The sequence below is a fragment of the Pelmatolapia mariae genome, linkage group LG18 (genome assembly GCF_036321145.2).
Source record: "Pelmatolapia mariae isolate MD_Pm_ZW linkage group LG18, Pm_UMD_F_2, whole genome shotgun sequence".
Taxonomy (NCBI): Eukaryota; Metazoa; Chordata; class Actinopteri; order Cichliformes; family Cichlidae; genus Pelmatolapia; species Pelmatolapia mariae.
The window spans coordinates 11,237,836-11,262,966 of record NC_086243.1 but is presented as its reverse complement, the minus strand read 5'-3'; the positions used below and the strand labels follow the sequence as shown (position 1 = coordinate 11,262,966).

At 39.6% G+C, this 25,131-nt stretch overlaps 2 protein-coding genes across 2 annotated transcripts in view; one reads left to right on the top strand and one right to left on the bottom strand.

Moving 5' to 3' along the window:
• Positions 1–11,396, bottom strand: part of hfm1 (helicase for meiosis 1) — a 20,233-nt gene extending 8,837 nt beyond the window's left edge. Inside the window, exons 1-25 of the mRNA XM_063462260.1 lie at positions 11,343–11,396; positions 8,681–8,779; positions 8,492–8,607; positions 7,829–8,135; positions 7,048–7,403; positions 6,582–6,623; positions 6,422–6,492; positions 6,151–6,283; positions 5,778–5,929; positions 5,549–5,626; positions 5,031–5,186; positions 4,745–4,945; positions 4,542–4,630; positions 4,399–4,442; positions 3,517–3,618; positions 2,059–2,204; positions 1,868–1,962; positions 1,658–1,791; positions 1,507–1,554; positions 1,238–1,318; positions 1,052–1,143; positions 742–848; positions 556–603; positions 362–459; positions 149–283 (exon numbers count right to left, since the gene is read on the bottom strand). Of these exons, the coding sequence (XP_063318330.1) occupies positions 149–283; positions 362–459; positions 556–603; positions 742–848; positions 1,052–1,143; positions 1,238–1,318; positions 1,507–1,554; positions 1,658–1,791; positions 1,868–1,962; positions 2,059–2,204; positions 3,517–3,618; positions 4,399–4,442; positions 4,542–4,630; positions 4,745–4,945; positions 5,031–5,186; positions 5,549–5,626; positions 5,778–5,929; positions 6,151–6,283; positions 6,422–6,492; positions 6,582–6,623; positions 7,048–7,403; positions 7,829–8,135; positions 8,492–8,607; positions 8,681–8,751 (2,902 nt within the window). The 5' untranslated portion in view covers positions 8,752–8,779; positions 11,343–11,396. The remainder of the gene's footprint in view (positions 1–148; positions 284–361; positions 460–555; positions 604–741; positions 849–1,051; positions 1,144–1,237; positions 1,319–1,506; positions 1,555–1,657; positions 1,792–1,867; positions 1,963–2,058; positions 2,205–3,516; positions 3,619–4,398; positions 4,443–4,541; positions 4,631–4,744; positions 4,946–5,030; positions 5,187–5,548; positions 5,627–5,777; positions 5,930–6,150; positions 6,284–6,421; positions 6,493–6,581; positions 6,624–7,047; positions 7,404–7,828; positions 8,136–8,491; positions 8,608–8,680; positions 8,780–11,342) is intronic.
• On the top strand, positions 11,265–25,131 carry znf644a (zinc finger protein 644a). The gene is made up of 6 exons (XM_063462256.1): positions 11,265–11,507; positions 15,009–17,451; positions 20,754–21,347; positions 21,833–21,958; positions 23,957–24,059; positions 24,165–25,131. The coding sequence occupies exons 2-6, from the start codon at positions 15,012–15,014 to the stop codon at positions 24,358–24,360; spliced, it is 3,459 nt and encodes a 1,152-aa protein (XP_063318326.1). The 5' UTR covers positions 11,265–11,507; positions 15,009–15,011; the 3' UTR covers positions 24,361–25,131.

Here is a 25,131-nt window from a genome sequence, read left to right as displayed (position 1 = left end):
TTGTGGCATAATAATATTTCTTCTGAAATATGCAATAATGAGTCTAAAACCCAACACTTCTGTTAGTATTACTGCATGAGCAGTTGACCTACAGTATCCTATATATCAATTTATAACGTAAAAAGATAGAACATAGAGAGGCATCCACCTATCTTTTCCAGCTGTTTGGAAACATAGGGTGAGTTTTCCCAAAGCTTTGCTCTGAAGCACTTAGCCAGGATCAGGGAGTTGAGCACAGCAGAAAAACCAGCCTTGACCCTCTGACTCAGAAACTCAGACAGACCTGAATGGGATCATAATAAAATCAAAACTTAAAAACATGAATGCAGTCTTTTGTACATTTCTTATTCCCTGAACGTACATCTGCTGATGCGCATGCCAATCCTGAAGATCTTTGCTGTGTCCTGTGTAAGTCCAAAGTCTTGAACTGGGATGGAGCTTAACAGAGCCTGAATCAAACTACAAAACACAATTTTTATGTACATGGACAGTCAGTAATACAATTCTTTAACACTGCAAATTCTGAAAAATAACTACACTTTTTTTTAAACCTACCAGTTTACTTTCATCTCACTGGTTTTGATCTTTCCGTCAATGGGATACCTGGAAAAACGCATAAAGGCTTAGTTTTCACTGGCTTGTGTCTATCTCACCCCCCGCCCCCCCTACTATGTATTTCCCGTATAAAACAAAGTTTTTGATGCTGTGCATACATTTGTGCATCCTATAAATGTGTCTGACCTGATGGTGACTCTGTTTTTGTCCCTGTTCAAAGCATTCAAGGACCTTTTCTCATTCATTCTCAGCTGGATGTCACTGAACTCTCTGCTCTTTGACAGCAGCTCAATCTGTACACACAATACAAGGACGGTGAATACTCATAATGGTTATTTTTCTCTAGCTGAGTTTAGTTTAGTTGTGAGAGGCAGCAAGAGAAAGAACGGACCCCAAGGTCAGGCATGCTGTTCCTGCAAAATGTCAAGGATAAAACTGTATAGAGTCAGTCTTGAATAAATGCATATATATCAAATACATAGTACAGAAAACCTACCAGATCAGACAGGTTTTCAGTCCCAGACACTTTACTGAACTGTTTCATGGTGTCAAAGGCAATGCAGTACCTAGCCATCAACCTGCCAGCCTCTGTGAGAGACAGAAATAAATTGCTTAACATTTTCAGGTTTTTAGTATTAGACTTGGCTGCAAAAAAAGACATGAAAACAGCCTGAAAATCTACCTGTCGGTTTGATGGTGATATCCTCGTCCATAGAGATCAGACCAACAGAGGACAGAGAGTTGAGATTCTTCAGACACAGTTCTAATGAAGATGACAGAAACGGTACATAGCTTAAATTTCAATAAGGGAACAGATCCGACACTTACATTTAAGCAAAAAAAACAAGCAAACTCAAAACCTCTTTAAGCAGCCGGGTTACTGTGGCTTGAATTTTTTTGTATTTTTCTAAAAGTAACCTACAGTTTACGAAAAGTACAGCTATGGCCCACCTTGCAATTTTGCTTCAATTCCACATCTGTCTAGGTCGGCAGAGAATCCTGAAATGACAATGCGGACAAACTGACACTCACTGTTTTTAAAAAAAATTAACGGACCTCACAGCTGATTAACAACAAGCAGAAGACAGGAGAAGGCTCTAACCATAGTGTGTGGGGTTCTTGAGGGCTCTGATGTAAAGGAAGGTGGAGCGAATCCAGTCCAAAGCCATTTTGACATCACTGATAGTCTGGAGAACAATCTCAGCATTCAAGTGCTCCACCAGGTGGCTGTGTAAGCTGTGGAAATAGAGTCTAGCGTTACCCCATGATCGTTTCACCTGTGTGAAAGAGAGAGCATTACTACTGGTCCTACCTGCTCTCAATGACTTCTATCCCATTCATAAGCTTCAGGTACTTCTCTCTGGTTTGAATCTTGGTCATGATCACAGCAGTAGCAGATGTGTCAAACTGGAGGCAGAAAGGATGAAAATGAAAATACATCATAAAACCTAAATATATTAATGCATTCATTGCTGTTATATTCTGTCATAAACATGTCATTGCCTGTGGTCTTCCAGCACGGCCTATCATCTGGAGCAGATCTGCCTCGCTGTACTCCTGACAGGAGCCTGCAACATACTGCATGGTGGATTTGATCACCACCAGGTGAGCTGGTAGGTTTACCCCCATGGATAAAGTCCTGGTGGTAACTAGGATAGTAGAAATGAGAGAGCAAACACAAACTGAGACACCATAAAATAAAACAGAAGACTGGTTAAGTTATTCTACTAGTGCTCAGTTTGTTATGATCTAAGGATCTGCCTGACATTGGAGTTTTTGGTTTTTCACTGTTATTCCAGAGTTGTCATTACTAGCATCGTTGGGTTGAATTTTCCATATTTTTCTTAATGTTTGTATTTGTCTAGTTTAGTATTCATTCATGGAGTTTTTGTTATCTTTGTTGTTTTGTTTATTTCCTGTATTTCTGGTTTATTCCGCTAGTCTTGCTTTCATCTCACGTTCGGTGACTTTTCTGCTCTTTGTGTTTAGTCTTCTTGTTATTTCCTGTGTGACTTTCTTATTGTCTTCACCTGTGCTTTATTTGTAGCAGCTGTGTCCACTCCCCAGGTGTTCGTATAAATAGTGCTGTCTTCCTTTGTCTCATGTCCTCTCCATTGTTATTTGAATTTTTGGATTTAAGTTTGTTTCCCTTTTGTGGACTTTTGTACCTTTTGGACTTCAGAAACTGTATTTGCGTCTTAATTAAACAACACCAGCATTTATTCTAGTGTTGGATATGAGTATTAAAATTGTACTAATATACCTTTAAATTTAGTAAGTAATAGTAAGTACTATTGATACTTAATTACTTCATTGTATTTATTTGGATTAGAGATGATTTTTGCCTTAATATATTTTAAAATTTTACTAACCCTTGAGATAATTTTACTGAAGTACATGTCATGCTATCTGCTATGCGTTTAAATTTTTGAACTGCCGCGACAAACGAATTTGAGAAATCTGGGATTTATAATAAAATATATTTTATATTTTAATTAAATGTTTATTCACTGAGCTCTCACTGTTGCTTCTGTTTGTAGTTTTTTTTTTAATTATTTCATTTTTGTTTTGTTGCATTTTGTTCAAATTAATTAGCTGCTATTCCTCATTTAGGATACTTTTTTGTACAGGATACGTTTCATATTTTGGCTGTTGTCACACAATTTCACCGCTTTTAGCACAAATGAAGTATATCATCTTAAATATATATACTATTACCATCAAAATAACAATATTTCTTATTGTTGTTATATAATTGATACATATTATGGTACAGAAACCTAAGTTATTTTTGACACAACCCTGTGATTGGTTCAAGGAGCTGATGTGCAAAAACAATTACTGTGGTAATTGTAATTGTTCCTGTTTGTGTCAGCAGTGTGACAGGGAAAAAAAATTATCATGTTGCACACTTGTGTGGTAACATATTACTTCACAGCGCAGGATAAAACTGTGCCTCACAGAGGACAGGCAGGTCTCCCAGAGTGAAGGCTTCTTCTATCAACTTCCGATCAGACAAGTCAACTCCTGCGTGATGGTAGCCGACTCCTAACGCCACCAAATCTGGGCCGCAAACCAAGTTACCACAAAGTTACCACAAAGTTATGTTAGACATTTGACATATTGTGTTTTCTCAGCTGCATATTCAAAACACAAAGTTTTCAACAAAAGTGGTTAAAATATCTGAGTAAAACATTTGTCTCAAACGTCATCTTAACGCTGAAAAATATGAAAAACATTTAAAAGATTTAAAAACTTGGCTGAAGGGATTTGCTCCTGTTCAGCCACTAGATTTCAAATCCTACAAACAAAATCTGATTGGGGCATTACATTAGCTGTAATCTCTTACAACTACCAACATTTCAAAGTATGTAACATTAACATAAAAATGTAAGCAGGGACATTGTCTCAGCAACAGTATATTACCTCAACTTTAAAATAAATTCATAGATACATCGGTAGATTACACTCTATATACACTGTGTCTGCACTACAAGTGTCTTTGTCATCTTGTTACTTTTCAACCATACACCAATGTGTCACATAATCATCGGTTGATAATGTCAAAACTCACATAAATATGACCAAATGCAACATCTGCATTATTGAATGTGTTTTCTCCAATTCATCGTACATAAGTTAGATACAAATGAGATCTGTGAGTTCTGTGCAGGCCATTCAAGTTCTTCAAACTCATTTCTTTAGACCTTATTTTGTGTCAAAAGGATGTTGAAACTGAAACTACAAAGCATCACTGAGCAAATTGCAAAACCACTAAACGAGGGGCCCAAGGTCATTTTTCTTTTAAAAAGTACCACTGATAACATGTTTCAGATACCTTACCTCTCAGTTTAGAATCGAGAATGGAGTTTGCATATTTCATCAACCTGCAGAGTCAAGCAGATCACACAAGTTGAATCAGAACAGCCTGCTCTGTAAACTTGCATGTGCGTGGATGTTTCACTACGGATGATTGAACGTCAAACCTTTGCTTGTGCTCGATGCTCATGATGAATCGAGCATCCTTAGCCAGAACTGCGGCTGACTGCTGAGTTCCTTTCCTTGTAGAGCAAAACTACGAGACACAATTTTCAGATAATGAGGCAAAAAAAAACAAAACCTGCATCTTCCATCATGTTCAGAAAGAAAGCATAAACAACATGCAGTTTGGATAAATTTTACAACCCACCACAAGCGCAGGCTTCTGTTCAGCGTACGTCTGTATGATGTTGGCTATCTTGTAGTTAAGTGACAAATCAAACTTGAATTCAGTTTGATTTGGACCACAGGGGAATCCCAGCACCACCTTCCTTAGCTTCACTGGACGGTGGCTCTCATCCATATCCAGATATGTGGCCGGGCCGTTCTCATTTGACAGCCAGTCTGCTATCTAAAAACAGGCAGGAAGTTTGAGAATCCACAAGTTACTGATCTACAAATGAGAGACAATGCAAACAGGTACAGCGGGTGCTTACATCAGATACATTGGGTATGGTAGCAGACACAGCCACAACTCTCATAGAGAGGCTGGCCTCTGGATACTGTGAAGTCCGGAAGGTGTGTACTGCCTTCATCCTGCTCACCACCACTTCCAACGTGGCACCGCGGGTTGCATCCTTCACGACATGCACCTGGTACAAACATATTTTTCATGTGTGGAAACGGCTCAGGGATATTTGTATGCACGTAAAATACAAAATCAATCTTTGTGTTTTATTATTAACATAAATGAGTGCAAGTCTAAAAGAACTAGGCCAGTGTCTGTGTACTCCCATAATACAGACTCCAGGAACAAGATGTTCCATCATTTTTAATGGATAACCTCAAGTAAAATAAAGTGCTGAGAGCAGAGGCTAATTATGTGCTATCGTGCAATGTTCCATCATAAGACACAAAGTAGCCAGTGCATCCCCCATTGTGCAGGAAAGTAAAGAGGCAAGAAGTAACATCCAAAAACGGTTCTGTGAGCAAAATATGTGACAAACGCACTGACCTCGTCGATAAGGAAGAGCCTAACTAGCTGCAGCAAACAGTTATCCTTCCACTTTCTGGTCATGCTGTCCCACTTTTCCTTAAAAATATAAATGATCATGTATGAATCTATGACGCATATAAATATAAGAATATTTAAATAAGACATAACATCTTATTTTACATTTCCCCTCCCTTTCTACCCTTTAATTTGCATTTGCCTAATTATGCTGCTTCATAATGTCACACACAGGCGTGGTCAGGATGATGTGGGAGTCCTGAATCTCAAAGAAGTCATCGATCTCTGTGTCACCAGTCAGCTCCTTGCAGGTCAGCCCTAGAGGACCAAACTTCTTTTTCCAGCTCTCAAAGCACTGACTGCAGAGAGCTTTGATAGGGGCCACTGGTGAAAAAAACAATGAGTCTTTATACGAGAGCTTCATAATTCAAAAATCATTGGAGTAAAAAAATCAGAACATGGTGAAAGTAACACACATATTCAAAGCCCCTGTGTGTGATTATAGCTAGGTGTGCCATTTCAAAGCACTGAATAGATACAACAGCCCAAGCTATGAATGAGCAGTGGGATTTAACAGCTTATAGCCAATAATACTGCATGCTCACTATATACAGCTTTGACATCTCTCCAGGGCTCTGGTGTCTCCATTAGCAGGCGAATGATTGCCAGCTCAAACAGCACTGTTTTACCAGATCCCGTAGGAGCACAGGCCACAAAGTTTTTATTTGTGTAAAGAACCTGCAGACAGACCAAACACACATACACTGGAGGACACAGTGCCAGGGGTAGTTTACATTTACACAGGTGTAAATTTACATTTAACCAGATGTGTTTTTCATGATTTCTGTGTATGCAGATTTACAAACAAATGCTTACATCATCCAGAGCTTTGGACTGAACGTAATTGAAAAAGGGAAACTCACTGAAGACAAATCTGAACTTAAATGCTGTGTAACAGGTTTTAGGAAACATCACTTTGATTCAGACACTACCTAACAGCTTCAAATTGTGTCAATTTGAACAAGAAAAAGGATACGTATTTCTGAAACTGGGCGCAAAACTCCAGATCCAGAAGATCCTGAAATGACAATATTATTTAAGACATTATAAATTTTAATTAATGCAAGATTTTCATTGAAACAATTACACATTGAATTGAATATGCAGCATTTGGTAGTGTTGTACATTTGTGACAAAAGAGAATCTGCTGATTCTTTGCAGACTACAATGAGTTAAAATGGCCTCTATTGTTCCTGTCCACTGCGTCTACTATTCACCACCTAGTGACCAGTATGTTTCATTACACTGGAGAAATCAATGGGCAGAGCTCACCTCATTTCACCTCATCACACCCAAATACACCATGGCAGCTGCTGCCATGGCCAGACATTGGCATGTTGATGAGCTGCAACACTTTACAGAAGCTATATGAGCTGTATTTAAAGAGCTCCTACACAGTGAGCACAGCGTCTGGCTGCCAGTATATCAGTGCAGTGTAACACCTTGGATTAGGAGCGGCCGAGGCGTCATGGGCGGAACAAAACCTTTCTTTGTGCCCTTGTCCTGCGTATATGCGTGTGCCGCCTGCTGCGGGGGTCGGCCACTCGCTGCAGATGAACCCATGGGAGGGGGCGAGAGGGTGGGCTTGGAGGGGAAAGGAGGAGCTGCGCGGCCAACTGTCGCCTGTGGCGGCTGAAGAGGAAGAGGAGGAGGAGGAGGCGCTGTCGCCATGGTAACCTGACTGAGAAAAGTTTGAGGTCTGGATGTTGTCTGATTGCTGCCGCCACTGCTACTGAGGTCACCTATGTTTAAAGAGTCACCTCCACTGGTATACACCTGAATATTGAACAAGCTGTTGTGGGAAGGAGGAGGAAATAAAGAAATGGAAGAGAAGAGAGGTGGAAGCAGATTAGACTGTTAGGGGGCTGCACAATCAGGTAACAAGGCTAACATGGAGGATAGCTTAGCATCTTCTTGTGTTCTTATGAGTCCAGAGATTAAAGAGTAAATCAGCACTACAGTACACATGTATAAAAAATAGAAATATGTGTTTTATAGAGTGAATGATAGTAATCCTGTTAGTTTAAACATCCCACGGGCCATAAAAAGCAGATCAACAAAGAGTTGACTTGCTTTTTATGGCGTCACATGGGTCACATACTACAAATCTGCAGTTAAAACGCCTTGAAATCAAGGAACTGTTACGTTTCTACTCCTCATGAAACACATGCAACACAGTAAATGTCTGAAAACAATGTGCACATAACTAAGACTTTCCTTGTACGTAGAGGCAGGCTTTTGCTGCAGTCCTGAGACAACCATCTGCTGAGGCCCACATGACCAGAGTCCTGCAGGGTTTCATCGCCACCTCTGCCACTCTGACAGCCACCCTGAGAGTAATCCCTGAACCCTTCACCTCCCTGGAGGCCATCGCATTGGCTGGTGCTGCTGCTGCTACCTCCCTTAGTCTTCTCAGTCTCTTTCTTATCACTGTTAAAACTGCAGGAACTGCTGATTGTTGAAGGTAGCACCTTAAGGCCAGCAGATCCTTTAAAAAGAGGCTGAAACTTATGGGTTGCCTCTGAGAAACCTGCAAGTCACATTGAAGAATGAGAAAGAGTTGAATCCAAGTTGCTGGTAGCTGTGATGCGTTTCCCTCTAAAAAAAATAAAATAAAATAAAGCCGCCTTCAGTGCTTTGATTAGATTAAACAAAGTTAACATCGGGGAATTAACCTTTCCATCTATATCTGAATATATCATAAGACCCAGATTCAGATTTGTTTATGCAAAGTCAAAGAAAACTGGGAATGCTTTCAAGCCTATTCAAGCCACTGAGTCAGTGAGTCACAGAGTTAAATTTAGTAGGGCTTCAATTGGCCTGATACTGAGCAGTTTACTCAAGTCAAGTGAAAAGGAATTCAACCTAATCCAGAGCACAACATACTGTATCGTGTAGAGAGCGATTCAGCCTCCTCTTGTATATCCTGAGTGGCTGGAATATGAGTAAGAGATGGAGGCTCTTCCAGCTGCCATAGACTGACCTCCTGGTGCAGTGGTTTTCTGTCAAACAGAATAATTCAGATTACAGGGGTAAAGACAAAAGGGAATATGTGGGGCACCTCTTTGTACTTACACTTCATGGACAGCGGGTTTGTCAAAAAACAGACCATCCAAGGCCAAGGTGCAGTCATCAGAGTCCAACATCTCATCAGATAATACAGCTATGTACTCACTGAATTTGAATACAAACCGGTTTAGGGATAAATGATTAAGAGGCAAGAAAATAGAGATTCAACAAATGCATATGCACAACTGACCTGTTCGCTATAAAACCTAGATTAGAGATTGTGGGGAAACTGCCATTGTTGCTGCCAACCAAGGGACTTTGGTCTGTGGTAAAGATTAACACAGAGCTAACAGGTTTATCTTCATTTTTCTTTCATGACCTCAGAGGCTCAATCAAGCCTCTTAATGATGTAGTTACACCATTTTTATGCCCTTATGGCCTTAAAGTTTTCAATCCCCACTGTATCATAGCATTGGGCAGATAACATGGGAATGATTTAGCTTTAATATACAGTTCTGTGCTAAAATCTTGAGCCATCCCTCATTTTTAAAAATATTTTGATTCCAGATTTTCTTGGTATTAAAAAAATCATCTGAAGGTGTTTCAAAGTTTTCCTTTGGACATTGGGTGCTTTTTCAGTCCAGTCCTTGTACCTGACCATTTTACAAATTTTTTGTTGTTGTTGTTTGTTAAGCCACTTAAAACAAACCTATGACTCACTGAAGCATTAAAGGGTACCAGTGTTGTGTCTACAAATAACAGACAATTTACAAAAGAACCTATTTTAAATTCTATCTTTAGGCACTTTGTTACTAGCAGTTGGTCAGCAAATAATTTCTTTACATTTCTGTAGTACAAAAAATACCAAAGATCACAAAGTTTGACAGGCATTATAATAAAATTCTTGCATCAACAAGGTGCTTCCCAACGAGCTGTTAGCTGAAAATGCTTCAGATCTCAAGTCTATGTGCAGTATTTTCCTAAGGAAAAGAGTAAACTGGGCAAGTAGAGGACAAAAGAAGAAGTACAAGGCCTACAAAACTATCTATAGCACATGAACAGTATCTGAAAGTCATGACCTAATTTCGATCCGCCAAGCAATATATCATCTGGAAAGCGTCTGATTGACAACACCTTCGTTTTTGAACATGACAATGATCCCAAACACACTGCAGATGAAGTAAAAGCATACCTGTATATAAACACACACACACACACACACACGATGGCACACTATCACACTATGGACTCTCCTCCCCAGAGCCTGGACCTCAACATTTTTGAAGCAGTGTGGGATCATCTTGACAGAGAACAGAACAAAAGGCAGCCAACATCCAAAGACGACCTTTGAATGTCCTTCGAGAAGCTTGGAGCACTAGCAAGACTACTTAGAGAAATTACAGGAAAGGTGCCTAATTCTACCTGCCTAATGCTACGTAATTTCCCTAGGGATTAATAAAGTATTCTGATTCTGATTAAGTGAGTTCAGGCTGTGATGAAGAATAAAGGCGGTCAAATATCGACTTTCAAGCACGTTAGAATTATATGAACTTCATCCATTAGGTACCCCTTTTGTTTTTGCCTTATATACTGCATTTCCATGTACGTTTGAACATGTTTCAATAAATCACTGCACCTACTGCCCACTTTCCTAGCAAAGGCCTTTTGCACAGCCCTCCTGTTAGTCATAATCCAGCTGATATGACTTTAGCATTTAAGCTAATACAAGTTATTAACAGATTTCTTGAAAATGTTTACTGCATGACAGCTCACCTCCTGAACAAAGTCACATACAATCTGTTTGCATTTCATTTGCATTTAAATGAAGGTGTTTAAGAGCAAAATGCTTGCATTACTACTTTTCTAGGTTGTTATGCTAAGGACACCTGTGTGTCGGCAGCTTTAGCTTAGCTAACATGTAAGAACCAGCTAATAACAGTAAATTATGCAGACATTTTGACGGTTCACCGCTTTGGTAAGTTAAAAACAATGTCTTTCTTAAAATGATGACTGTATACCCACCTGTGATAACAGACATTACTCTGCAGATACGAAGACATTGTTTGGTCAGGCCTGAGTTTAACCCCCTGACCTCACTCCACAGTGACTGACAGTTGTTTTATTAATACGTTTTCCTTTCGACAGTGCTGAACTCAGCTGTAGAAAAATGCCCTTATAAACAATCAGGGACAGGTATAAGAGTGGTTACAGGATTTATTTTTAAATTTTGTCGCGTGTGTTTAAAAAATGTGTCCCAAGTCTTTAAACTACGAGGCAGAGAGTAACTGAACCGGCTAATAACCGGCTACAAACGCAACAAAGACCCAAGAGAAGACAACCATGGGGGGGGGGGGAGTGCTAACATTTCTCCTGTGTTGGCATACAATTCCTGTCTGTGCGTCAGCAGCAACTTTAAAAAGCAAAACCAAATGTGTGCTTAAAATAATCCAAACCAAACCTATCAATTTATCTTATCAATTAAAACTGTGATTACACGACATCAAGCCCCCCCAAAAATCTGCTACCCAAAAGAGATGGTCATTAACTCTGCTTTTATGCCTCCTATCTGGACTGAACCATTACAAATCTCTCGGGGGAGCATGAGGCCGACTCGAAACAATACGCGACGAAATAATACTTGACGAAAACATGAGCTATTGCTATAGCTGTTATATAAAACAGTCACAGGATTAAACGTTATTATTTGGATAAAAGTTTGTCCTCTTACACTAGAGTAAATTACATGTATGATTACCCGTACGAAAGAAATGATCTGTCCCACACCAGACCACCACAGGAAAATGGCGACTGTGAAATAGATGGAAGACGAAAGTAAGAAATTATTCAATGCAGCGTATAAATTGCGCCCTGTTTTCATCCACACCGCTCAGAGGTAACGTTTGTTTGTTTTTCATCATTTGGAATGGTGTTTGTATTATGAGTAGCGAGTAACGATTGTCATTAGCTGGATTTTAGCCTGAGGAATAGGTTTTGGTGTGGAACAGCCTTAATGGAATGGTCTGCAGCTCCTGCAAGCAGCATCCAGCAACACATCGTGATATAAACGTCAAAGAAATGTAATGATCCTTCAACGGAACATTTGTCTAGATGATCATATTTGCTCTGAAAAAAAGGCATATTTTGAAACGGACACCAACTATCGTGGGCTGGCATGTACCTGAACAACTGTGCTGAAAGTTTTAGCTCTATACAAAATCCAACACCGCTCACCAAAAGCCATTTATAAGGTACATCCCTGTGCAGATTTGGTGCTGCTACGTACATGTTAGGATCACCTTTGTGTGCCACAGAAGCATTCACTTGGTATGACACTTTTATTGCCCTTCAAAAACAACACCTCTCGCTCCTTCGACCTTGTGGTGTTAACAATGACCAGAATTAATTATCTAAGCTAAGGATCGAGTGTATTTTGTATTTAGCTTTATTTATTTTTTAGACAGTAAATGCTGATTGAGCCAGGAAGTCAACTCTGGTAGCATAGCCAAACGCTTTACTTTATACATCTAAATAACCAAGAACTACAAATTGCACATTTAAAAATATAAATATTCAATGTTGTTTTTAACAGTTTCCTGTTTTGTCAAGTTTATACTATCTGCTAAAGCATGCTACAAGCTGCATGTACAGACAATGCTAACTACCACTAATCTGTATTTGCATTTCTGGGCTCCTGTTAATGATTTTTACCATTAAATGTTTGTTCTCTTGGTTGCTAGTGTCAAAAAACAAACATTTTTTTTGCAAATTTAAGATGAATTTTGGCTTTAAAAATAGTCCAAAACCTAACCCATTCATTCAGCTAATGTGTAAGATAAAGAAGTACTATTTAAAAGAAGGAATTGTGTTTTACTTTGAAAAATGACATGAATAGTCAAAATACTCAGTAAAACAACAATTAGTGGCTCAGCAGTGTAGTGGTTAACACATTTGCCTAACATGCAAAAAAATGGGTGGAGACACAAGGTTGTGTCAGGAATGGTTTCCAACATGAAAACGTGTACAAAATCTGTGTGGATCCATCTGCTGTGTTGACCCCTTGGGAATATGGGAGCATCTGAAAGAAGCTTTTCAATTAAATGAATAATGTTCTTCCGGTTGACTGATGACTCCAGCTCTGTTTGCTGTTTGGCAGCAGCTTCTTGCGGGTTCTATGCTTACTGCACCATTTTTCCTACCTACACCCTTGAGGTTCAAAATAAACATTTATTCCTGTGCAGCGAGGTATGAAAAAGTTCAAAAATATTAGCTAAAGGTAATGTGCAATTTAAGTGTTACTTCAAGATTTCAAAAATGTTTTGTTTGGTGAGTTAAAAAATCGATGTTCCAATATGTTGGCCATATTGTTTTTTCCTTAAACAGTTAACCACACACAACAACTGTTAGGGTATTTACTTAATTGTTTATGCCCTGCCCTACTTTGTGTGTAGAGAGGTTGGAGAGGCAGAAAAATTATGTGATGTCAATATTCATAGCAAGAAGGGTGTTTCTCCCATCTCTTGAGTTTTTAAATTATTGACCATTATGAATACTGATACTGATAGGTTTCCAAATGGCAAATTTTGGCCAATAATATTGGCATGCTGATAAAAACATCCGGTTTTAACCGGTGTATATATATTTTATACTTGACTATTAGTATAATAAGTTACGTGATGAATATCTAAGTTATAGCTAGCTAGTAACCATCCCTGGCATGTTCGTGACTAGTACTGTAGTAAGCAACTGTTAATAGATTTATGCTTAACATGGTTTCGTAGTTGTGTCCATTTGCTGAGGTATTTGCCTATGGAGAGCCAATGACCCCTTTCCATTGGCTCTCCATATGCCCAATGGAAAGGGCCTATGGATGACAGCATTGCTCCCATGCTGTCATCCAAAATTCCAATTGCTCTGTGCTCAACGTGGATGACGCTGTGCATCAGAGGACTGTTGACTGGTTGACAAGTGGGAACTGGGAAAGGAGCAATAACTGAGTTCAACAGGAATGGGAGGAGTGTGACAAAAACATCAATGATTAAAACAACAACAACAACTCCATGAAAAGTACGGACTTCGTGTTGTTCTTTTTCTAGTTTTACTATGGTTAGGAGAGTAAATGGCGAGTGTTTTGCCCTGTAGAGGTCTGCTTGTGACCAAAGAGATCATAAGATGGAGCACCAAATGTTTTTTGGTTGTTTTTTTTTTACATTTGTTCCATAGGTATATTATCTTAAAATCTTTGTCTGTGCATATGTCAAGATGGTTTGGTAAGCTTCATCCATTAGGTACCCAGATATTGCCCAGCTTGCACATCAGCCTGCTTACCTGAGTTTATGGGTACTTTGCATGGCTGACATTTATGCTGGCTGAGCCAGCAGACCTCATGTTTGCTCCCTTCACCCATGAATGTGATGGAAAAACATAGTCATTTTGCTCCTTGTTATCGTACCAAAAGAAAAACAAAATGCTTGGTTTGCATTGCTGGGAATAAGCCGGACTCGTTTCCAGTGGGTGTTGGACTTCACCAGGGCTTGTCACAGTTTCTATTCTAATTTTTACGGACAGAATCTTCAGGTGGAAACAACAGGTGCCGGAAGGCTTTCACATTGGTGGCTTCTGCTTTTTGTAAACACTGTGGCTCTATTGGCTTCATCAAGTGGTTGCCTCCAGCTCACATTGAAGCAGTTTGCAGCCCAGTGTTAATTGGAAGAAATGAGAATTAACACTTAACGCAAGTCTGAGGCCATGGTTCTCAGTCAGAAAAGGATAGAATACCCACTCCAGGTCAGGGACAAGCTGGGTCATTCACTGACTCAGAGTAGAACCACTGAGGAGCTTGTTTGGGCATCTGATTATAGTGTCTCCTGGGTGTTCCAGGCATGTCCTGGAAGAAGGGCATGTCCTGGAAGAAGGATATGTCCTGGAAAAAGGACATGTCCTGGAAGAACGACATGTCCTTGGAGAGGTTATATGTCTTGACTGTCATAGGAACACTTTAAGGAAGTGGCTGAGGAGAGGGAGATCTAGGTTTCTTTGTTGGCTGGATAAGTGGTAGCAAATGGATTGATGGATGGATGGTTAGAAAATACCTGCATGAGAGCATTAACTTATAGTTTACTATCCTAACGTGATCCCTGATTTAATCCCCCATGCACACCTTGCCTCATGTGACCTCAATAGCTCACGTATGATGTGAAAAAATTACCATACAATTTTTTAACACAGAAGTTTTCTTTTATTTACAAATATATGTGTACTATGAAGAGGAAGTCAAAAAAGCTACATAATTTCCAGACCAGTGGTCTATTTTCAGGCCAGAGGTTTGAACTGAATAATACTATACTATTTAGTTGTTTGTTAGTGAGTATATTTAAGAATGTCTTTTCTTTTTTAGGTCATGGCAGCAGAAATGTCATGTCTGACAGGTGTTGATGAAGATGACAAAGATGCAGATCCTGAGATCAATGCCCTCACACTCCTGCAGGAACCAGTGAGAATGGCGCAAGAATCCGCTGCTTGCACTGATTCCTTTGGCAAGCCTTCCCCAAAACAAAACAATGTCCTTGATGTTCTGTCAAATGAAGATATGTTGTCTCCGGTTGGCTTGGGAAATGGACCTTCTTCTCATCAGGCTACACAAGCCCATGAACTCAATAGCATTTCCTCTGAAAAAGAAGAGGAAAAGAGTATCACGCCTCTAAAAACTGTACATGAAATCGACACTGCAGGAATTTGGGGATTTGATGAGTCACCTGAGAACTCATTGGATAATTTTAGTAGCACCAGTGACCTAAATTGGGACCCACACAAAGAGTTTATGCAGTTTCTTTGGGAAAACCATAGTGATTCCCCTGGTGAAGAGACTAAAGAGGAAGTCTCTCCTGCTAATAGCCAAAGGAGAAGGAAACGGAAAATGGACATGGTTGTGATGGTAGATCCTTCAGAAGACCTTTACCCTGAATTGAGCCCCAAGTCATCTGAGGAACTGTCTGAGGCTGAAGGCCAAGAAGATTCCATTCCTGTCAGAAAAGTCAGAAAGTCAAGGAAATTCTCTAAGTCACAGTCATCACCAACAGGAAAAGTTTCAAAGTATCCAAATGGAACAGTAAAGGCCATCAAGGAAATTCTTTACAATGGACCTTCAAGGAATTCGCATGAGAACAACATGAAACACGGACTTTCTCCATTGAAGGGAAGACTCACAATAAATTCTCATTCAGAGGGGAAGCCGTCCTGTTACCCATGCTCAAAATGTAAACTTATATTCAAGAAAGAACATCATTTGCATCGTCATATGAAGTCTCATGTTGAACCTCCCAATATTTCACCAAAGCCCTTCATATGCCGAGAGTGTGGCCAGTCTTTCAGACAAAGTGGTTTGCTTATTGACCACATGTCCATCCATAAGGACAAGAGAACAAGACTTACTGAAGAGATCAAAGGTGTGAATGATCGGAAAAAAGATGATAAAAACGCTAAGTTTTTCTGCCCTCAGTGTCCATTTGGAACAAATTGCCCAAACACATTTGTTCAACATGCAAAGACACATGAGAAGGACAAGAGAAAGTTTAGATGTGACAAATGTAGCTTCAGGACTCTTAGTGAAAATGATCTTAGGAGACATGACATTATGCAGCACACTGTTATTACGGTTAGAAAGCAAGTGCAGGAGGATGATCATGGAATCTTCTCGTGTGATATTTGTTCTTATAGAGCTTTTAGCAAAAATGTTTTTAAGAATCACCTTCTCAGACGCCATCAACAAAGTTTTGAAGAATATGAAGCCGCACAGCATAGAGAGAAAAACGCACAACTAGGTAAGGAGCAGCAAGTGCCTACTTGTAAAACTCCTGTCGAAGATGCAGAGTTTACATCTAAAATCTCTATCAAAAATCAGATTGCCTCTAAAAGAGCTTGTTCACCTAATGGGTCCAGTGACATTTCAGACTTATTCAGAAATAGCAAGCTTAAGAGAGGCCCCAGGTCTCAAGTAACAGAGTCAAAACTGGACAAATCTATTAATGTTCTCCTGTCTCGACAAAGACATGGAAAAAAGAGTTTAGAGCAGAAGAAGGAACGCAATAATTGTAGTAAACCTGTTCAGGACAGTGACAAAGATGGTTGTGATGAGTTGCTTGAAACATTGACAGTCAAGGATGAAGAATCAACTTTATCCCCAAATGGCTCCAGTGTGACTATAGATCCCTCGACAGTCAAAAAGACACCATCTAAAAGAAAGATGTCCACCCCATATCGCAACACCTCCGACCAAGACTCATGCTTTATCTTACCAAAGCCTTTGCCAAGTCCGAAAAAAGTCAATCCTGAAGAAGTGGCCAACTATGATGAAAGGGATATTTTCCAGTTTAAAGACACAGATGCAAACAGTAACCTTTCTGACAATGGCATCAAAAAAGAAAAACAAAACATCATTTACACATATAGCAGAAGAATGTCTATGAGGGGTGCCCTGCAAGCATCTAAAAGGCTTTTTGAGAAGATAAAGACTGAAGAGCAAGAACAGAATGACCCTGAAATCAAAGAAGAATGCATAGAAACAGAAGTGTTTCAAGAAACCTTTGAAGCCCACCAAATACCATTGGGGGAATCCTTCGGAGATGATTTGTCAGAGTTGGAATCGGACCGCAAGAACTGTCCTTATTGTCCTGCAGTATTTGAGTCAGGTGTTGGATTGTCAAATCACGTCCGAGGGCATCTTCATAGGGTAGGGCTCAGCTACAATGCGCGCCATGTTGTGCCTCCTGAGCAGGTGGCTTGTCAAGACAGGAGGCCGCGAATTCGACGGAAGATGTCAGCATTACGCCGATTGAAAAAAGGTACTCGAGTGCTTATTGCATGTTCTTCTTTAAAAGAAAAACTCTTGTGCATTACAGCTTTCCTTATTACTACTGTTAAAACGTGCTCTTGCCGAGTTGTAACAGATACTGCAGGAGATCTCAAAATGTGGTTCCAAAAACTAAACCATCAACAGATTAATCAAATTAATTTGAAGGTACCACTCGCCAATTGGTTGGAGTTTTTCTCTAGTGACTGGTTGTTACTGACCAGTTATTAACTGCAATAATTAGTTATGTACACTAGTGCTGGGCGATATGGAAAAAATATTTATCACGATATGAATTATTTTATATCACGATGACGATATATATCATGATATACCGCAATATTACCACAATGTTTCCAGTTATTCTCTGAAAAGTTTGACAAAGACCTAGATACATTACTTCTTAATTAGGGGTCATTCGGAATTACTACAGCCAGAACAGTAGATGAAAATATTTGTTTTACTAACATGCATATCATATATGTTGGTAAAACTAATATATATATATATATATATATATATATATATATGAGTACTACATGCATGTATATATATATATACATAATGTACTTTATGCACGTTAAATATGTAGCAATGGCAGACTCATACCTTGGGCTAACATGACTCCAGTGTGGTCATGTGGAAAGTACGCAGTCTGTAAACAGCGAGCGCAGAGGGTGACAAGGTCACGAAAGCTGTCCTTCTCAATTACATAAACAGGGGCCATGCCTTTACAAATGTAACGCGAGATGGCTCCTGTGATTTGTTTATGGCACTGGGATGTTTTCTCAAACGGCGTGCCTTGTGTGAAAGACTGTTTTATCTTCGGCTGGCTATAGTTTTTCTTTTCCAAACTTGCTTCCGTTGTTCCACAACTTGGTTTAGCTTGGATTTTCTGGGTTCTTGAGTTTTCCTTTGTGTACCTTCTGTAGGTGATAGAAGAGATTTGTTGTGTTGCCATCGGGTGTGGGATTAGTTTTATAGCATAGCTTGCAAATGAGCGTCTTCTGCTCTGTGTCGGTGCTGTTGAACCCAAAATGTAACCAAATCACAGACGTACCCCCTCTTTTCGGTAAAAGTGCTTCTTCTTGGGCTGCCTTTGTCTCTGCCTGTTGCATGTCCGGGCATGAAACTGCAACCTGTCGCGCATCCATCGTTTTGAGTTACCATAAAGCATGTCGCAAAACCACAAGGCGGAGTTTTTGCGAAAAATTAGGGGTGCAACAATACACAAAATTCACGGTTCGGTTCGGTTCGATACTTTGGTGTCACGGTTCGATATTTTTTCGATACAAAAAAATGTTCATGCCTTTTTAATTTGTCATTTATTAAAATTATAAATATATATTTTAACTCAAAAGTACAGTTTTTAAATTTAATGTTGCTGAAACAAGAAAATAATAAAAAAATAAATAAATCTATCTGATCGAGAAATCACTCATCTTTGGAAAAGAGAAATGGCTCTTTCCAAAATAAAAGCTATACTATACGCTTCTTCTGGGCTATATTCTCAGCAGCATATTAAACATATCAGGTCCCCATAAGGAGAATCATGTGCTAACGGCTGTCTAAATGACTCGGGTAAAGTTTGTAGCATGCGTGCTTGTTGTTTTTGTCTGCTACCACTTGTCTTTGCACTAGGATGATGTCGGCGTAAATGTGCAGTCATATTCATTGTGTTCCCACTAGTGCTGTCAGCGTTAATCTCGTTAAAATGACGTTAACGCCATAACGCGGCAAATCTCCCTTAACGAGTTACCGCGGATCGCCCCGTGCGTGGGGCTGGACGGCGTCAACACGTTAACGAGCAAACTGCGCTAACGCAGTAGTTCCCACCCATGTAATTGAGCATTGCGTGGCACATCCGACATACTGTTGTACTTTTGTCCATGACGCGCTTACCATCAGGGTCATACTTCACATGAAAACCAAAATAGTTCCAAATGCCAGATCTGAATGAGGGTGGGGGAGGTTCAATTTCGGGTAGCGTTGAGGCAGTTGCCATGTTGCAACGAGCTTAGCTTCTGTCTTGCTAGCTTGCCCACCCCACCCCCCACAAGAGCATGCTGCGCTCAGTGGATCTGCGCTCGACAGTGCAGCCTAGGCGGAGTAGTCGAACGCAGATCCACTGAGCTCTCGACACAGACAGCATCGTCAGAAGAAAAGTTGATAAAATAAATTAAAAATTTTGTATTGTTCGATACATGTGTACCGAACCGAAAGCACTGTATCGAACGGTTCAATACCGATACAAGTATTGATGCACCCCTACAAAAAATATCATTTTTTTATACTTTATTTTCTCTTGCATAAAGTTAGAGTATGTATAGTGACAAGACAACACTAATATATTTGCCACAGGCTATTTAATGATATATTTTATGTAATAATTTATAAAACTAGGTTAGAAACAATAGAAGACAAATGGCACGATAGACATTTTTCTATCGTCCACACGATATATATCGTCATATCGCCCAGCACTATTGTACACTATCTATAAATAGGGTTTTCTGCAAGATGGTTAGATCAAATGAAATGTTCGCTCCACAATCTACTGTAGGCTTCCATTGTTTGTGATCTGTCACTGCAAGCCAGTGTCATCTTCTGTCCACATCAGCAGCAACGAGAGAAAATTAAAGATTCTCTTTCTGGTCTTGGTGATTTCTGCAGCCAGCAGTGCAGCAGAATATAAGCATTTTGAAATACGGTAATTCATATGTAAACAGTATAGTGTCAAAGGTCATTTCAGTAGGTTGTATCGGTAACAATCAACACTGACAAACTCTCAAGAACTGCTTTGTGAAAATCAGTGGGGCTGCCTTCTTCCAAATTCTCCATCTTGTTTTGGTGGGGGGTGGTTAGGCGCCTGGCTGCGTCAGTCTCCATAGTGTAGTGGTTAACACATCTGCTGGGCAAGTGGAAGATTGCTGCATTGATTCCAGCCAGAGAGACAAATCCCCTTTGGTTATCTGGCCTTTCCTGATGGGAATAGTTGGAAGGCCTTCTGGGGTAAAAACTCTGCCAAATAAAGCATGCAGAGCTACCCGCTGTGTAACTCCATGCGACAAAGCGCTAGCCAACAGTAGCTAGCTGCATCCAAGATCTTGGCAGTCATTCTTTTGAGATACCTGTATAAAACCAGTGGAAGGAACTGTGAGCATAAAACATAAAACCCAACTTGCAAACTGGATTTAAATTATAGATTACAAGTCGTTCAGTGTTACAAAGTTCAAATGTCTGATATTATACGGTGCAATGTTTTTGTGCCTAATTTTATTTTACTTCTCTCAGCATTACAGCTAGAGTCGAACTCTGAGACTGTGAAGAGCATTCATTCTTGTCCCTTATGTGGGGACTCGTTTGACAACAGGACTGGGCAGTCAAACCACATACGAGGCCACCTCAAAAAGCTTGGTAAAAGCTTTGCATCAAAAAACAAATCCCCATTACTTTTACTACGAGAGCTGATGAGGGACAAGAAGGAGTTCCAGAGGGCCCTTCAGATTGTGGGAAAGAGACGGAACCATTTCCACTATGGTGCTTCTTCAAAGCTGTCCAGTGCTGATCGTTTCACATCGCCCCATACTGGAATCACAAAAAGTAATTCTGATTCAAGCGTTTGCACTGAAGCCAAACCACTGATACCCACCTTTTCTTTAGCAGAAATTGAATCTGAACAAAGGCAACAGGAGACGAATTTGGATGTTAAAAATTCGTTCTCAGGCACAACTGCCTTGATAGGAATTCTAAAGAAAAGGAAGTGTCAGGAAGATGCCAGACTAAAGGGATCCTCTCAGATATCCAGAAACATGATAACAGTTTCTTCAAACAGTGAACACAATTCAGGAGCAAAAGTTGCATCTTCACTGCCAAACCAAATATCTGGTAAGTAACAATGCATTGGACTACCATTAAATTTAATTGTCTAAACTTGTGCATGTTCTAAAACTCAGATTTGCAGCAGCTGTTTTTTGTCAGGATTTTTTTGTGTGTTTGTGAGTGTGCATGTGTGTTGAAATTAAGATGTCATCAGCATAAATGTAGAGAATAAGAGTATACCCTGTATTGTGGATGAAACGGAAGCGGCTGTTACACATAATACAGATTAGCTTTATTCTTGTTTTATCGCCTTGCAGTTAATAGTGTAATATTAAATAAAATATTGACATTTAGGCATTTCCAAGTACATTTCTTTCTTGTCGCAGACGGCTTATTTGCTGAAATGTGATGGAAGCTGTTGAAAGCTTGATTTTAGACATGATAAACTTACCAGTGTCTGTTTCTACAATTGATCAACACCTCCGACGAATAAGTAAACCTCACTAAACCTCTGTATTTATTTTCTTCTTATTGATTTTGTCTTTTCGCAGAGAAGGGTGAATTCAACAGGAAGGTGTGCATCCATTGCAACGCAACGTTCCACAGTGGTGTTGCATTGTCAAATCACCTCCGGGCATATGCAAAAAGAAAAAGGATCGCCTTACTCGAGGGAACCAGTAAGTGCCACTAGTAAAATCTTTAGTCAGACTACGACCTGTATGCTTTCTTCTTAAAACTTTTACAATTACACTTACCATTCACGCTACTATGTCCCCATAAACTGCTAATCCAGTTTCACGCCAGAATTTTGTCTTAGCCTTCTTCCTGACTAGGTCTTATCAGTAACAAAAACATCAAAACTCAAAACAGCTGGGCTCACAAAACAAGTGATTTTATTCTTCCTCTGTGCATACTCTTTGGCTTCTCCTGGTACTGAATAATCTCCTTTTACCTTTTTTGGAAGATTGGGAATAGTTGCAAAAGCCAATCTGTTTTCTGCAGTGTTGACCACAGTTTTAGTAGCAGTTCCACTTCAAATAAAAAAATGTAAAGAAAATCTTTGGTTTTCGAGCATTTACCACAAAGAAGTCTCCTTCTGCTTTCTTTTTACACTAGAATCACATCAGATCGCATTACCTTCAAAATATTTGTTTTCAAGTCTACCCAGTGCAAAGAAAGTGAGCATCTACTTATAAAAAATGCTCTACTGTTGGTTAAAACCTCCAAAGAAAAGTACCTTTTAGAATTTAATAGATTTCTGCATAAATGTGACCAAAAACAACTTCAGATTTTCAAGTCCTAAGATGTATTAAGTATGTGAACCTCGTGGATTATCAGTTAATCTGAAATTGGAGTCAGATGTTTTCAATCAGCCAGATTACAATCAGGTGTGAGTGCACCTCCTGTTCTGTTTAAAAAAAAAATCAGAATGTCAGAATCTAACTGTGTTTGTGGAATGGCATCATGCCAAGAACAAAGGAGCTCTCTGAGGAACTCAGGAAGAGGGTCGTTGATGCTCATGAAGCTGGAAAGGGTTACAAAATCATCTCGAAAGAGTTTGGACTCCACCGTTCCACAGTCAGACAGATTGTGTACAAATGGAGGATATTCAAGACCACTGTTACACTCCCCAGGAGTGGTCGACCCACAAAGATCACCCAAGAGCAAGGTGTGTAGTTCATATGATCATAAAGGACCCCAGGGTAACACCACTTCCATGCTGGCAAAAGTTCAGGTTCATTAAATTGTTAAAAGGAGAACACCAAACAGCAAAGCTGTGCGTGGCAGGGAGAGGAGCAGATGGTTGTATCATGGTTTGGGCCTTGCTTGCTGCATCTAGGCCAAGATGCCTCTTCATCACAGATGGAACAATGACTTCTGAATTATTCCAGCAAATTCTAAAGGAAAACCAGGACATCTGTCTGCGACGTAAATCTCGAGAGAGAAAGTGGGTCGTGCAGCAATACAATGACCTTCATCACTAATATTTGTACTTTAAGGTTAAAGAAGAATAAAGACTATGCGGCCAAGTCAGAATCCTAACCCCTAACCTAGCAAGAATGTTAGAGCAGACCGCAAAAGCAAAAAGCACATAGTTTTACCTCTCTTATGTAACGTTGGATTATTGAATAAAAGGAATGATGTAATATTTTTTATCTTGTTTAACTGGGCTCTATTATTCTGACAGCAGGTCATATTTATGCTAAGGGTTCACAAACTTTCAGGCACCAACAGCTGCAGAAATCTCAGCCTGATAAAACTGTGTAGCTGGAAACCAAAAGGAGCTGCGATGTCCAAATCTTAGTTATATTTAGTCCACCAGTGGTTATTTGTGTGCTCCCCAAGGTAAGAATGTAGGAGGGCATCAGCTTTTTGGAGCTTTAGCAGAGATTTTAATTGCAGAGCGACCTCTTGGTGGCTTCAAGTTGTCAGGACCCACTTTTCCTGCAGGCGCACATCATCACGCTTTGATCTTGGGCCCTTTCTTAGCCACACTCGACCATGCATAATACAGCAAAAGTCAAAAACGTCCACACATTCAAAGCCCATTCAAAGAACTCTTGCTGAAATGTCATTAGACAATTTTCCAGTGTTCATCAGATATTTTCATCCATTATAATGTTAAATATACTGTAGTGTTAATGTTGGGCTGTAAATGGAATTCTGTCTTTCAGCGATTGACTGTAAAGCAGTTAGGACACGCTCAAGGCCTGGCTCAAAAAAGAAGACACTGCCCTTAACTCAAACGCCAGAGGAAATGTACAGGCTCACCTGCAGGTAATGTGTTTGCTTTTTTTTTAATCCCCAATTCATTTTTTTCCCCAGTCTCAAGCTGCCAGATAACCTGGTTGCCTGGTTTTGCATTTCTTTTTGTGTTTCCAGGTTCTGTGACCTGGTCTTCCAAGGTCCCTTGTCAGTTCAGGAGGACTGGATAAAACATTTACAAAGACACATAATGAACACTAGCGTCCCTCACACTGGGCTAGGCATGGTAGAGGTCACCTCGTTGCCCACGGACACCCCAACCTTCAAGACTGACCAAGATGGCTCCTTGACAGTCACACATGCTGCCTCATGAGGCCAGTGGGGACCTTTTTAGATTTCACTAGACTGTATGTGTATGTATATTCGATGTTCACTTTTGGTTTTTTTTAGTCAACAAATTACCGGCCAAAAGTACAATATTGCCTGAGATATTGTACACATTTGGACAGATGAAAAAGTCAATTATTTTGGATATTGTTACCCTGTCTGTTTTTACATGGTCCATTTTTTTGGAATACAATTCCAAGTGGACAGACTGTTTTGTTTTATGCAGTAATGTAGTGTGGAATCCATTTCTAATGAAGACAACTTTTACCTCAGATTTCTCATGGTTTGAGTCAGTTTCTGGGAGCACTTCTCTTCTGTATCAATATTCACATCAAGTCATGTTTCCTTTGTATTGCAACACGGTCAAATCAAAACCCACAGTCTCTTTTCAGGCCAGAGTTACTGAGAGAAATATTTTGAATGAAAGTGCAAAACAAAAAAAAAAAAAAAGGAAAAAATGAAAAAGAAAAAAAATGTCTGAAAACTTGTCATGCATAGAAAGAGTGTTTTATAGTATTTCAGTAACTGCATTGTTTCTAACACAAGATTTAAACTGAAGGTGGTTGAGGAAGAAAAGAGGTAAAAAAGAGAGAGACCTAACACGCACAACCCGTGCTGACCAAGCCCTTCATACATGTCACCTATATTTAATGTTTAAATATACTGTTTTGAAATAATTTAATTTTAAATGTACTATATCACACAGATACAATGCTTAAAACATTTGTGTTGTTCTAAATAAAAGACAAAGAAACAA

Excerpts from the sequence above, each read along its gene's own strand:
- znf644a (XM_063462256.1), top strand. The coding sequence starts at position 15,012 with ATGGCAGCAGAAATGTCATGTCTGACAGGTGTTGATGAAGATGACAAA. Across the intron at positions 17,452-20,753 it reads ATTACGCCGATTGAAAAAAG|CATTACAGCTAGAGTCGAAC; the intron begins GTACTCGAGTGC and ends TACTTCTCTCAG. Across the intron at positions 21,959-23,956 it reads CGCCTTACTCGAGGGAACCA|CGATTGACTGTAAAGCAGTT; the intron begins GTAAGTGCCACT and ends TCTGTCTTTCAG.